General features: G+C 52.0%; 6 protein-coding genes across 6 annotated transcripts; 1 reads left to right on the top strand and 5 right to left on the bottom strand.

Annotated features, from left to right (window-relative positions):
* Window positions 1-602: 602 nt before the first annotated feature.
* Window positions 603-1,205, top strand: J3458_019349 (uncharacterized protein; the record flags this gene model as incomplete). Its single annotated transcript, XM_007810387.2, has 1 exon — window positions 603-1,205. The coding sequence occupies one exon, from the start codon at window positions 603-605 to the stop codon at window positions 1,203-1,205; it is 603 nt and encodes a 200-aa protein (XP_007808578.1).
* Window positions 1,206-1,656: 451 nt separating this feature from the next.
* Window positions 1,657-3,434, bottom strand: J3458_019348 (uncharacterized protein). The gene is made up of 2 exons (XM_007810386.2): window positions 3,030-3,434; window positions 1,657-2,958 (listed from the first exon to the last, which is right to left on the bottom strand). Exons 1-2 carry the CDS (start codon window positions 3,219-3,221, stop codon window positions 2,125-2,127), a joined length of 1,026 nt encoding a protein of 341 aa, XP_007808577.1. The 5' UTR covers window positions 3,222-3,434; the 3' UTR covers window positions 1,657-2,124.
* A 748-nt stretch (window positions 3,435-4,182) lies between these two features.
* J3458_019347 (uncharacterized protein) lies at window positions 4,183-5,408 on the bottom strand (the record flags this gene model as incomplete). The annotated part of the gene is made up of 3 exons (XM_007810385.2): window positions 4,183-4,600; window positions 4,680-5,151; window positions 5,234-5,408. 3 exons carry the CDS (start codon window positions 5,406-5,408, stop codon window positions 4,183-4,185), a joined length of 1,065 nt encoding a protein of 354 aa, XP_007808576.2.
* A 1,662-nt stretch (window positions 5,409-7,070) lies between these two features.
* On the bottom strand, window positions 7,071-7,442 carry J3458_019346 (uncharacterized protein; the record flags this gene model as incomplete). Its single annotated transcript, XM_066121477.1, has 1 exon — window positions 7,071-7,442. One exon carries the CDS (start codon window positions 7,440-7,442, stop codon window positions 7,071-7,073), a length of 372 nt encoding a protein of 123 aa, XP_065973503.1.
* Window positions 7,443-7,515: 73 nt separating this feature from the next.
* J3458_019345 (uncharacterized protein) lies at window positions 7,516-8,751 on the bottom strand (the record flags this gene model as incomplete). Its single annotated transcript, XM_066121476.1, has 6 exons — window positions 7,516-7,624; window positions 7,683-7,978; window positions 8,028-8,296; window positions 8,359-8,418; window positions 8,480-8,630; window positions 8,689-8,751. The coding sequence occupies 6 exons, from the start codon at window positions 8,749-8,751 to the stop codon at window positions 7,516-7,518; spliced, it is 948 nt and encodes a 315-aa protein (XP_065973502.1).
* Window positions 8,752-9,781: 1,030 nt separating this feature from the next.
* J3458_019344 (uncharacterized protein) lies at window positions 9,782-11,725 on the bottom strand. Its single transcript, XM_066121475.1, has 4 exons — window positions 11,276-11,725; window positions 11,088-11,219; window positions 10,905-11,030; window positions 9,782-10,778 (listed from the first exon to the last, which is right to left on the bottom strand). The coding sequence occupies exons 1-4, from the start codon at window positions 11,309-11,311 to the stop codon at window positions 10,032-10,034; spliced, it is 1,041 nt and encodes a 346-aa protein (XP_065973501.1). The 5' UTR covers window positions 11,312-11,725; the 3' UTR covers window positions 9,782-10,031.
* Window positions 11,726-13,538: the final 1,813 nt, after the last annotated feature.

The following is a 13,538-nucleotide window of genomic DNA, read 5'->3' as shown; positions in this document are numbered from 1 at the left end:
CAATCCGCACCAAAGGGACCCGCAGCCCTTGGTTCATACTCGGCAATACACCAGACACCAGATAACATTCCCGACAATGCAGTTACCCACATTGTTCCGAGGACGACCATGATGACGTCGGAGGTTTGAAGATGGTGGATTGGCTGCTGAGACTAAATTCGAAACAATGGCCAGCTCCACGAGCGATGCTAGCCCAAGGGCCCATCTTGTCATGCCGCGGCAAGCATGACACCAAACGGAAAACATGATCTTCTGAAACAGAAAACTCAGGTCACATGTAGGGCCTGCATCTCACGAGAAACGGCCAAAGCGATGACTTCTCAAACCACCACTCGAGGTTCAAACTCGCAAAAAAAAATCTAATGCATTGCCCTTGTTTCGTCGCAAACCCTGCTACATAAGCATGTCCCTAAGCTAATCAGTTGATAAAGCAAAGGATGGACCGCCAGTGATAGAATTGGCCGTGCGAGGAACCATGCCATTTGTCTTTTCATCAGAACCCTGCGTCGAGGCCGGACCTTGATGTGAGGTACAAAGTCGTTACGATACCTTTACAAGGCAGTGAATCAAGTGGTTGGAAACCACCAGCACCTACCATCGCCATGAACCTGCCCAGACTCGTCACCCTCCTCGCCGTGGCTTTCCACGGCCACGCCATTGCCATAATCCAGCCAGAGCAGCAAGGTCAACTCGCGGGAGGAGGAGGCGAAACGGCAACAGACGGCGCCATGTCCAAGAGAGCACGGCAGCCATCCGCCCAGGCTATCGACAACGCCGCAAGAGCCTGGCAACGAGACACGGGCGTCGTGTCGAATTTCCTATCCAACGCCGAGTCCATGGGCTCGCAGCAGCTCCAGCAACAGGCCCGCATTGCCCTCTCCGCCGAAAACGACGAGCTCAACCACAAGGCGGTGCTGGACCAAATGTTTCTCAAGGGCTCGCCCAAGGATCGAAAGGCGTCCGTCCGACAAGCCAACAATGTCCTGGACACGCAGGGCACGTTTCAGTTTGTGGTGGACGGACTGCAGACTCTTTCGAGGCGCGGTGCCAGAATGTCGCCGGGCCAAGTGAGTTCCATGGTTCGGGCCATCAACCAGGACCGGTGTCCGAATGTGCTGCCGGCGATTGACTCGTACATGGCTGCGGCTGCTGGCGCCGGGCAGGGCGGGAGGGCACTCAAGGCTATACGGCCAACTCAGTGCTGAATACTTTGAGTAGTGGTCCTAGTTCTACTTGAATTGTGACGTGTTGCCCGATGTACTCTACGCTAGCAATATGAATACAAGAGTGCGTGTATACCAAGTCGCCCGAAAAGGACGACAGTTGCGCTTTGATCAAAGGTGCTGTATTTTCTGCAAAATGCGGCGAAACCCAAGTTATACATGTACATCCCTCCGCAATGAGGATGAACTAGCTCATGCTGTTCACTTTTTGGCTGGCTTTGTGGTGGGTTTCTTCTGTTTCAGCTAGTGCTGGTGTTTAACGCATCGCGATGCGTTCATGGTGTCTTGCGTGGTGAGTTACGGTTCCCTGGCCTAGGTACGGCCAAAATACAGTGTTACTGGATGCCCTTCATTTAGCCTGTTTTTATTTATATCTATTTTGATTTCTCTACAATTTAATCTGCGTCTCTACACCATGTGGTTTTAAAATTTGCCGTGTTTTGAATGCAGTTTCATGGGAAGTGCGCCGCAGCATAATTCATATAAATTGGGGAGATTGCTGGACAATGGGACTCCTCAAGGGGGTACAAGCCGTCCGAAAATTGCAGCATAAGATTGAAGGCCAAGTCAAACGCATCCATAGCATCACCAGGAGCCCAAATGTTAGGGAATGAATCAAAGTATGTGCATATGCGACGGTAGAGAAAAAGATGTCAATCTGTCTCATCTATGTTCTCATGATGTTGACAATATAATGTCGTATGCGTACTATTAATCGTCACGTCGTGGCGACCGACCTTGACATGGCAAGGCGTGTGAGCGCTGACGTGCCATCAACTCGACTCCCTGTGTTGTCCTCCAGAATCAATCCAAGGAACCCGACCTGATCCCTGCCGACAGCCCCCAGGATTAGATGTAGCAGAAGCCAGGTGGTTGTGTAATCGATAGAAGGTCTCAGAAGCTAGCCCAAAAAGAAGCGACCCAGCGCCCCGTCTTCACCGCCGTCAAACCAACCGTGCAGATCATCCATGGCGGCAAAGTGTCGCGCATACTCCAAGCCTCTCCTGCGTTCCTTCTCGGTCCGTTCCCACGTCCACTCGGACGTCTTGCCGTCGTCGGGCTCGCCGGCGCTGACGATATCCCCCGTCCCAGAACTTCCGCCATTGTCGGCCAAAGTCCACCCCCCGGGGCGCTCCGGCAGAAGCCCGCTCGCCCCGAGCATAATAGCAGGGTGGATGGTCAGCCTGCCGAGCTTAAACACATAAGAGGTGACGGCGGTTGCGAAAATCTTCTTTTCCCAGTCCTGGGGTTTTCCGGGGGTGGACCTCGTCCGGCCGCAGTTGTGGGCGTCCCAGGACCGCGGCAGCACCGCGCCCTTCTCGACAAAGTGTGTGGCAATATATAGCCACTTTCGGTCCCAGGACAAGATGCGGGACCACATCTCGTACTTCTGGAAGGGCTTGATCTCTCTCTTGAACGAACAGTGGACGCCGCCTATGCCAATATTGAAGGAGCCTCGGGCGGGCTTGGACGGGTTGGACGGGTCCATGACCAGGCGCGTCTTGGCATTGCTTGCGGCCAGATGGCCGGCGCGGGCGACCAGATGCGAGACCAGATGCGAGCGACTTATGTCGAGGTCTGCGAGGTAGGTTGAGTTTGACTTGTGTAGACGGTAGTCAATCTCGCCTATGGAGGCGTGCGACTCGCTGATGACGGGGTGGAAGAGCTTGTCGGGCGTGTGGGCATGGAATTCGCGAACGAACAAGTGCAAGATCATGGCATGCCATATTCTGACCTGCGTGGGAGAAGAAATGTCAGTCTTTTTGCGGTTGTTTCGCAGATTTGTGTGCACATCTATATCCATACATTCCAGGCAAAAGGCAGGCTCTTCCAGTTCAGGGCCAAGAGCACGGTGGCCAGGATGCGGCTATAGCTGCCAGGTCCTGTGTAGAAACTCATGATGGCCTCGAGTGCATTGAATCTGTGTAGCGTGAATGCCAAGACAGGAAGCAATCCCAGCAAGGCCATTCGGGCCCACGTAGCTGTCGGATTGGGCATGATTGATGAGGATGGCGAGAAGATTTTGTTGCAGGAGCTCTAATAGCTCTCGGAGAGAAGCACTGGCGGGCAGGATATTTTCTTTCCGGGGGACGCCGACTTGGAAATATAATGTCAAGTTGTTTCCCAGGTGCCGTCTTTTTGCCATGAGAGGAGTTTTCGGGCACGGGAATAACTTACACATGGCACATGCAGGGAAAGAACGAACCAGGCCCGTGTAACATGCTAAGGCTGCAGCCTCAAACAAACAACCAGCCGCCAGCTGGCACGTTGGAGCCTGAAAGCATCAGCAAGTCACCCTCGAAGGACAGGTCATCAAATGGGCACCAGACATGATTGAATTGCATTGACCTATGATGGCTTGACGTGTCACAATTCACCGAGCTACTACCTAGGTGCAGAGTGCCATCAGCCTCGAAGCATATGCACGGCAACGGAATAGGAATTGGGAAATTTCTACGGAGTAGGTATCCAAGTACCTACCAGGCATGGACTCCTTGGGTCTTTCTCACCTGCCCTGTGTTTTTTTGCTTTCAATGTTGGTCCTCAAATGCAGCCATCCAGTCCAAGAAAAAAAATCTCCAGCTCAGCCACCCCCAACCTCGAATGCCCCAGACAAATCTGCATTAAGCTACTCCGTACTTCTGCTACGAACACATCTACCAACCAAACCACCCAGGTAGGTGTTACCCAGCACTTGAGTCATTTCACGGCGAACTGACGTTGATCGTCTTCTCTTTGTGGCGTGAGGGCAAGTCCAACACCCAACACAAGCGACGAGTCCATCTTCATTCCCGGCACCCCTCTCATCGGCCTCGAGGGTGAAGGCATCTAAGCTATATTGGGTCTTTCAAAAATAATCAAAAATTACTCAGCCATCGCGAACTTTGTATTGTGCTTGCAAAGGTCCCATCCAAAATATCCTTACACTACATCCATCATCAGTGCAGCACCGCCATCTTCACACAGCAGATGCAAAGTGTTTGCGGTGTGGGTTGTGCGACACCGTCGAGTAGTCTTCTCCATGGTACACTTGCTCCTCGTTAATACCACCAAACGATACCGTAAAACCCCGACTGGTGAAGTTGTTGGATAGCTGAAACTCTCCATCACTTGCCCCCGAAGGCTTTCTCGGCTTCTCTATCGAGTGCTCTCCTCTGAGCCTGTACCAATACTCCCGGATCTGCAAAGCACCAGGCCATGTCGGTAAGTGCAATTTCCACAGCCGGCCAAATAGCGGCCAGCAAATTGGAAGACAGGCGCAGATGATGCCCGTGCCACAATGCACTGATGTCCATAGCTGCGTCTTGGAGAAGGAAGGCTGGCGGCTTCCCGGGATATATCCAAAGCCGGTCTTGAGCAAGCCCGACACGATGACACTTTCATTGATTGTTAGCCGTGGTTTGCGGTTATATAGAAGTTCAAGTACCTCCCGGGGGGGGCGTTGTATGTACTCACAATGCACCTAGGAGGAACACAGATCCCACGGCAACCTTTTGCTTCATGCCCAGTTGCAGTCCAAGGACGACCTTGATTGGCAACAGCAGAATCAAAATATCGATCAAGGCCTCGCATACACCGCTGGCGAACCAGTAGATGTTGAAATTGAAGCAGTACCGCGGGTCGGACAGGCTGTTGATCCATACATATTCCATGGGGATGCAGTTCGTCAAGTCGGCGACTGTGCAGCCCACCCAGAAACCCACTACAAGTACAGACAGTATCATGACTATTCGGCGGAACCGCTCGTCCACCGAGAAGAGCCGGTTATACATGAGCAGGATGGACAGCTTTGTCGTCGACGTTATGGCAAAATATATGACCGTCGTAGCCCAACTCAGCTTGGTGTACAAAACGTCCTCTGGTGCGTACTCGTGAGTATCAGTCACCGCGGTGGCCGTTTCGGGGCCCGTCGGGTTGCCAGTGATGGCTTGGAGAGATGTTAATCTTGATGTTTCTCAGGAAGGCCGGTGATGCATGTTTTGGAGGAGAGGGGGGGGGGGTTTGCGAACCGCATATAGCCAGAATGTCCGTCGCAATCATTGCAATCAGCGACACCACGATCAGCCAGTCGTCCCATTTCAACTTGGCTTTTCGGGAATGTCGCACGTAAAAGCGCGCCACGACCGCTGCGATTGCCAGCACGGCCATGACAGCTCCCACGCTTAGATTTACAATCTCGTCCATTTTAGGCGGATATCTTGGGGACCGTGTCTCGTGAAGCAACTCGTGAGCTTGAGAAGGACATACTATCCATCAAGTCATCAGAGGAACTGTCCAGCTGCATCCAGTCTACTGCTGGCTCTGAGTCTCATCTATATTCATACGAGCGCCACAATCCCTCCATGACGGATGACACCGACGGGGGCATCGCTATGCCCCCAAAGACTACTCACTAAGACCTCGCGGCAGAAAAGAACATGGTATGGTGTGCCTTCCAGAACCTCGTACAATATAATCAAGGTTCAAGGCACACCCCTGCCGCCTGGAGATGCATCCAAAAGTAGCTGCAGCGCTTCCAAGCGAGTACGCCACACCTGCGAATCACCTTCATCCGCTATATCTATACATGTGATCCCCCCCCCCTTATGAGAATTTAGTTCATCCTCAAACAGACATGACTAGAACATCCGATCACTAACAAGACCTGTTCCGTCCGGTGTTACCTCTACCATACCCAACGCGCAGCCTGCTTCCCATCTCCGGCACGCCAAGCTACCGGCTTTGTATACGGGCGTAATCCTCACCGAGCCCACAACTATGCAGCCTACTGCACATGGTTAGTTGCTGACCACTTTACAAGAAGCTTACAGGTCTTGAGGAGCGTGGTTTCCAGCGAATGAAATTCAATATGTTAAAGCGCCGATCAATCGCCCTGGTCTTGGTCTACATGAGTGCTACGCTGACTGCCTGCCAGCACATGAGTGTCATTGAAACAAAAGCACTCAGTGCTCTCACAGATGGGAGCCTATAAGTGTACATTCCCGGGCTGACGGCCCCCACAGTCCACAACTTTCTTTGGGGGAATGAATGTTCGGGTTTCTAGATGATGCATTCGCCCAGAGTCGATGTCAAGGGCGGAGACTCAGCTCCTGCCTTCGAGGAGGATTCGCGGAGTTGATGTCAGAGGCCAGCGGAAGGGATGATTCTGAAAATACAAGGCTAGAGCGGTTTTTTTTAAAATGGACGGCGTTTGGGGCGAGACAGAGGTGCATGACGCGAGGTGGTGCGGAGTGTTCTTCCACGGTGCTAGTTCAGGGCAGAACTATTACGATGGGGGATTGGCATCGTTCCCATGTAAGGTTGAATGTCTTGCGAGGTCTCAGGCTAAGTAAATAGCTGACAAACCACGAAAGACGAACAAGTTGGTGACCGTTGATGGTTGCTTGGTTCACCAGTTTGAAGATGCCAAGAATCAGGGTGAAAGAGAAGATAATCCACACTTTCATGTCCCGCCAATCCAGATTCCTTGATCCTAGGTTCCTGGCCTCGAAGCGTCTCATTTCAACGCAGTATAATGCTATACCGTAGAGATGGGCATCACATGTTGTCTTTTCGCTTGAAAAGGCGGCATCCATAGAAGGGGAATTTAGACGATCTATCACGGAATAGAAAAAGCTTTCAAAACACAGTGAAATATCAAAAAGTAAATTGACCATGAGATACCCACAAAGCATACCTCATCAACAGAATACCTGTAGCCCTACCGAGCACAGGTAAACACAAGCCTCATCTTCCAGCGTCACACTATGGACAAAATCAAGTCACTCCTCCCCACGACCAACCTCGCGAAACGTCAAGTAAGGCCCATCATGCACGGCGGAGAACATGTCACGAATACGAAACTCATCACCACTTTCGACCCTGTTGCACTCCACCACCCACCGAACACTCCTCGAAATCAAAGTGCCAGAGCGTCTTGGCAATGACGAGACTGGTCCCCATGTAGGCGACAGACTTGCCCAGGCACCCGCGCGCTCCTAGCGAAAACGGCGCAAACGCGTCCTTGTTCGCCTGGCCGGACGCAGCGTCCAGCCAGCGCTCAGGCTTGAAGACGAACGGTTCAGGAAAGTACTCGTCGTTGTGAAGCAGCGAATACGTGTTGACACCGACATGCACCCCCCGTGGAATTACATGGCCGTCAACAACGAGTGGCTTCGCCGACGCCTTGGCGCCAGAGACCTCTTCTCGCCAGAGCGTGCCCGGAATCGCCGGCGACATGCGGAGGCTTTCGTCGAGGCACGCCCGCAAGTAGGTGCAACTCGCGAGCCGTGCGCCGCTTCGGATATCGCCATCACGGGCGAATGCAGAGCGGACCTCCTGGCGTAGTCGCCGATAACACCGTGGGTTGCGGGACAGGTAGAAGAATAGAGCGCTGAGTGTAGTCGACGTCGTGTCGCTCCCTGTCTTCGGGTAAGAAACAAGTTGTCAAGAACAAATGTCCATGCAGAGGGTACTGACCAGCCAACATGTGCCAAACCTGCTTCGGTCTGCACATCACGCACCCACTCGTCATCGTCTCTCGGAATGGTCGATTTGGCCGACATGTAAAGAAGCTCCTGCTTCACGTGCTGGCCCTGCGCGAGGCGAGTGAGGATGATCTTTTGCAGCGTCCGGAGGTAGCGCTTCCTGCTGATGACGGACCAGAGCGACTGCAGGGCCCATATGCGCATGGCCACCAGCGACGGCAGCTGCATGCCGACATTGAAGAAGAAGTTGGCCCGAGAGTACGACAGGACGCGGTGCGTCGTTTCGGTCTGCAGATTCAGGGGATACTTTGAACAACAGGTGGCCCATGACATCTACAAACAGATACTTGGTCTGGTTGGTCATGTTGATTGGGCCGCCGGCGTCACGGCAATGCTTTCGTATTTGTTGTAGGAAAATGTCAATCTGCTGAATGAGGACGGGCTCAAATGCCTGGAGTGATTTCGGGGACAGAGCCCGCCCGACCAGTTTGCGCTTTTTCTGGTGCAGGGACTGGTCGATTGCGTTGAATAGGCCGTAGACGCCGGGGGCTCGCTGCGATACAAGGTACGCCCTCGATTTGGTGACGTCGTTGTTTTGGTATATATCTTTGAGGCGTTAGTGCTTTGGCACAATTCCATGATTCAATGTGTTGGCCTGGTCATCGTACCTCGCAAAGCCCTGACCGAGCTAAAGACCAGTTTGTTGGGTCCATGCCTCACTACCGAGCCTAGAACTCACAGCCGTCAATATAGATGCTTCTTCATCCTCTGGACATGAAAAGAGCCTACCATATTTTGCATGGTCATCGAGCGTTCTCTCGTGAAGAACGGTATGGAAGGCATAGAAAGCGCCGTACAAATCGGAAAGCTTGGCTGTGAACGGCCCCGGATATTTTCGCAGTGGATGGAGTAGAAGCCGATAGAGGGCGAGGGACACAAGCTTGTTCATGTTAAAATATTTACGCTTATAGTGAGAGATATACATGGTGTATACATACATATACGACAGCAAGCCCAGTGGCGTAGACAACGACTCTTGGGAGTGTTGTTTCCGAATACATGGTGACTCGTTGACTCGTTTTTGTCAGGTGAAAGACTCAAGGTATAGGCTGAACATGGGGAGATGCTATACAGTCATGGTGAGATAAATCACTCGAAACGGCAGACGTGTTTTCAGTTTCAAATGGGTTCTTATCTCTTCCAGATACGTGTATACTGGCCAAACCGTATTGCAAAAACTCTCTACTATAAAAGCACAATAGAAGCGGCCAGGCTCAGGATCGCCGGATGGTGCCTGGCATAACCACCAATAGCAACACCAACGAGACTCGCAAGAAACACTTGTTTGCAGAGAAATCAGGAGCCTGGTACAACAGCCTGCTCAGCTTCCCATGTGCAGTGAGAACAATAACCAGATAATGGCTTCGGAGGCTCAAGCCTTCTTCGCAGGCGCATGTAGCCCCCACTGAATAACCTCCTCCCCCTTGCATCATCATCACATGGCCCGAGGTTTCACAGCGGAGATCTGACGTGGACTGTGACGGCAATCGTAGTGCAGAGTATTCCGTGGCGCGTGGCGCCGCCTGCTGTATGACGGCGTCTACCACGCGACGATCGTCCAATATGATCAAAGTGGCCACTAACCGACGATATAAGACAGTCGGGGGCCAGGCAGAGCGTCCTCAACCTTCCCCTTCGGCGCCACCATCTACACATCCTACCCAGAATATGTTTCCTGCAGTCTGACCAGTCTGACAGTCCAAAAGTATCGCCAGAAATCACATCAATAGGAGTTGAGGCATTTGTTTTGCTGCCAATGCTGACTACCTGAGCCATACTCGTATCCGTGCGGAAAGCAGGCGTGGAGAAGACGACCGGCTGGTGCTTACATGCATAAAAGTACCCTGATACCCTGTCCAGCAGCGGCTTACCTCGTGTTGTAGTACAAAAGTACCGGCCCTAAGGCTGATAAAGGTGTGTAAGGTACCAGACGTCCCATGGCATAAACGATGGGGGCTGACCACCTGCCTAGGCATTCCAGTAGTGTTCCTTGAAACATACAAGGCTGAAGAGGTTAGTTGCCTTGACTGCCTTCGTCAGAACCGCGTTTAAGCGATGATGAATGTCTGAAGTAAACTTTGTAGCGCCTTATACGGTATAATCCACGTCTCCGTCGAGTGGGTTTCACAATACGCAGAAAGGCCAATTGGCTCGGGTGATAGGAATAGAGGTCGTTGTTGCGGCAATACAGGTGATTATTATTCGGAACTTGACATTATTCGAACTTTGACGAAACAAGGCAAATGACAAAGTGAAAATCGACCAATTGGTTAAACCAGTCCTAAGCTGGGGTCTTGGATTCCTTCATGCCCGTGCTGCCAAATTGGCGGCCCCATTTGCGCACCTTGTTGTCCATATCCCCGCGCACGACTGTCATGATGATAAAAATCAGTCCGGCGAGAATCCAGTCCCCGAGTCCCCTAAAGAATCCGCCTCTGATGCTACCTCCCAGCATGCTCCGTTTGACCAACCCCGTCTGGAAGTCGGTTGTGATGAGCTCCTGTCCACTCTCTAACCCCTTGATACTCCTCGATGCAATAACTTCGGGTGTTTGCGGCTCGTCTCCTTCCTCGAGCATTTTGGTTAAATCAGATTTGATCCGATTCTCGGCTTCAAAACCTTCTGTAAGAATGCCCGCAGGGAAGATTGTATGCAGGCGGACTCTCGGCTCGTTTGGATTGGCGGCACTGTACAAATTCATCTCTTGGGAAAGGGAGTCCGAAAGAGAGCGAAGCGCGGCCTTGGTGGGACTGTAAGGGGAATAGCCAGCAAGGCCATAGAAAGCCAAGAAGGATGCGGTGAAGATGATGTGGCGTTGGAGGGTAGAGTTCGGTTGGGACCCAGGCTTATCGGAAGAGCCAGGCAGGTTCGAGGTCAAATTCCTGCGCGATGGCTGCAGCCAGCATTGCAGGATGGCGTGTGACATGTATAGGCTGGTGAAGTAGTTGTTTTGCATCTGCGTGGAGAACTCGGTCACCGGAGTGTCGATGAACAGGGTTGGGTGCGAAGTACCGGCGCAGCACCACACCTGCAATTCTAGGCATTAGTATTCCCTAGCTTAAGAGAAACACCCATCCCTCTAGGCAGAGGGTGCATCAAATCGAGCAAAGTACTCAGCAGGAGGATAGGGGTGGGAGGTGCAAAAGTTGCTCACAATGTCGGGTGGATTGCCAAAATTCCACGACACCACCTCGTCCACAACGCGGACAGATTCAGAGGCGATGGTGAGGTCGGCACTGATTTGATGGAAAAGCTGGGTTTCGGGGTTTAAAGCGTCGTTCTGTTGTTGGATCAGCTTCACATACCATCGAGCTTATACGACGAGCGGAGGGCCTACCTTGACATTTTCGAGACCTTGAAGAAGCTTCGCTTGATCGCGCGCAACAATAACAACGTTGGCACCCTTTGCCGCGAGCTGGCGTGCGACGGCCAGTCCCAATCCACTCGAACCGCCAGTAATTATGGCTGTCTAATGAAATTAGTAAACCGTGGCTGATGCTAGAACAACGGCTTTAGATTTCTCACCCTCCCGTGGACCTGAAACGCATTTGTTGATGGCATAGTTGCGGCGGATTCCTCCAGTCGGTAGAATGGCGGCGGATTCTGCAGCTTGAGCTTGCTAGGAACAGGAGCTTGTGCTTAACGAACGGCAAAAAGGATCGGTATTGACAAATAATGACAGAAACTGATGGACTGTTGCTCAGTGCATGCGTTTTGCTGTTGGAGAAGATTGATCGAAGTCAAAGACAAAAGGCGCCAGTCGACCAAGCGGCAGCTGCATGTCGAGGAGATTGGGAGTTGGGCGAGAAGGGAAGAGAGAGAAGAGATGAAACGACGCGGGGGGCATTTTGGAGCTGCAGAGTTTCTGCAGAGCCCCAAAACCTGTTGAACTTGTGTTGCGTCGTGTTGGTTGTGTTGTTGTACTGTGTTATTTGGTGCAGCCCCATGTCGCCCAGTCTGTACGACAAATTGTCCATCACACTTGGGCTGAGATGAGATGGCAGGGTCATCATGTACCCGTTGGCAACTTACTTAAGTACTTGAGTAGTGGGCTAGCCACTTAGTCGCTGACGGGTACCTGCCAGGGTCCCCATGCTCCATACCGACCCTAACCCCATATGGACTAGTTTTGACAGGTCGCCGGCCCGTTGGTGGTCAGTTGGTCAGTTGGTCCGTACGCATCACCCCACCCATTGACGTCCCGTCTCATTCCAGTTGCCGCGCTCTCTTTTTCTTTCTGCCATGATGAATCAACCCTCAACTCCTCGTTTCTAGCATCCAAACATGTTGGCCCACCAACTTTTTTGCAATGCGCAGGTACACTTATCTCCGGAGGCCCATATGTACATCTTGTCCCAACACGAATATGGAGGGTGATGTCTTATTTTCATGACCCTTGCCACACACGAGCCTCGTGCTTTATTCTCTTCGGCAAAAATCTGCCAAGCTGCTCGGCAACTAATAATAGCCACATGCAGCCCACTATCAGCACAAACAGTCACGTAAGCTCCTTCGCTACAAAGGGAGAAGCCATTACGAGGTATGAAAAACGTGATTCGACAGTCTCCGTCAGTTGAAACAAGAGCTTACGGAAATCACCTAGCGCTTGTGTGCATAGCCATGTTTATGCAAGTATTAATGCATAGTCTTCAAGGGACGCCCCTATCATGATAATCAGGAATTCGGTTCTTCAGGTCTCCAGTCTAGTCATCAAGCCAATTTACCCTCAAAACCCCGATACAGGAAAAGCAAAATTACGAAGTGGGTTCCCAAATTTTCCGAGGCATGCAATGCCGCCCTCCACAAGCCGTATCCAATCTAACATTATGCTTGATAAGAACATCAGTTGGGGATGCGGGGATGGCGAGATGGCAGAAGAAATCCTACACTACCAGCGGCTTTCTTGTCCACATCAGTAGGGAGGCGGGGACTTGCAGCGCCGCCGAGACGCAGAGAACAAGGGTCTGACGACTGTAACCCTCTGCTAGAGTGTATCGGATCTGCTCCTGAACCATTGTGGGCAGCGTGGCAAGGACAGTGACTAGGGAGTCGGCACCAGCGGCGCCCAATTCTTGGAGTCGTGATCTCGCGAAGCTAGTTGAAAACGGAGGTTGAGATGGCCAGAACCATTGAGCTACCAATAAATCTGAATTGCGATGCAGCCCCAAGGCCGATAGCTAATGGAAACAATTAGAGTCTTTTCCCTCTCCCTTTCTCCGAGACACAGAGGACCAAGGGCAGAACTAACCGTGGTCGCGTTTCTCAATGACAAACGGAACCATCAAGAATAGCAAGGAGAAGTTTATACCACAGCCCCATCCGGCAATGAGCTCATAGCCGTAGATTCGTGCTGGTATTTCTAGCGTCGCAGGCAGTGTTCCCAGCAGACCAAACCCAAGTACCTGCAGGCAAGAGCCCGCTATGATGAGATACAAAGGTGGCACTTTGTACCTTCCCACCAGACTGGATGCAAAGATTGAGCTAACCGGAATGGCTGCGGTGAACGGAATCAATCGGACACCTGCGTCGAGTCCAGAAGTGCCATATACCAGTTGAAACCTCTGAGGGATGATGAACATGCCAATGACTGTAGGTCCTCCCAACAGCGAAAAGTTGCTTTGACATGTCTGTCAGATTTGCACCGCTTGAAAGAATGGTGAGGGGAAAAAGTCTTACAGAAATATACCCATCATCCGGCGGTTGGTCAGCAACCTCCAAGGCAATACTGGTTCTCGCGTGCCGTTGGACAGCGAAACATGCCTCTCCCACAAAATGAGCACAGTGCAAA

This window comes from Metarhizium acridum (genome assembly GCF_019434415.1).
Source record: "Metarhizium acridum strain ARSEF 324 chromosome Unknown scaffold_564, whole genome shotgun sequence".
Taxonomy (NCBI): domain Eukaryota; kingdom Fungi; phylum Ascomycota; class Sordariomycetes; order Hypocreales; family Clavicipitaceae; genus Metarhizium; species Metarhizium acridum.
This window is presented reverse-complemented; position numbering and strand designations above follow the sequence as displayed.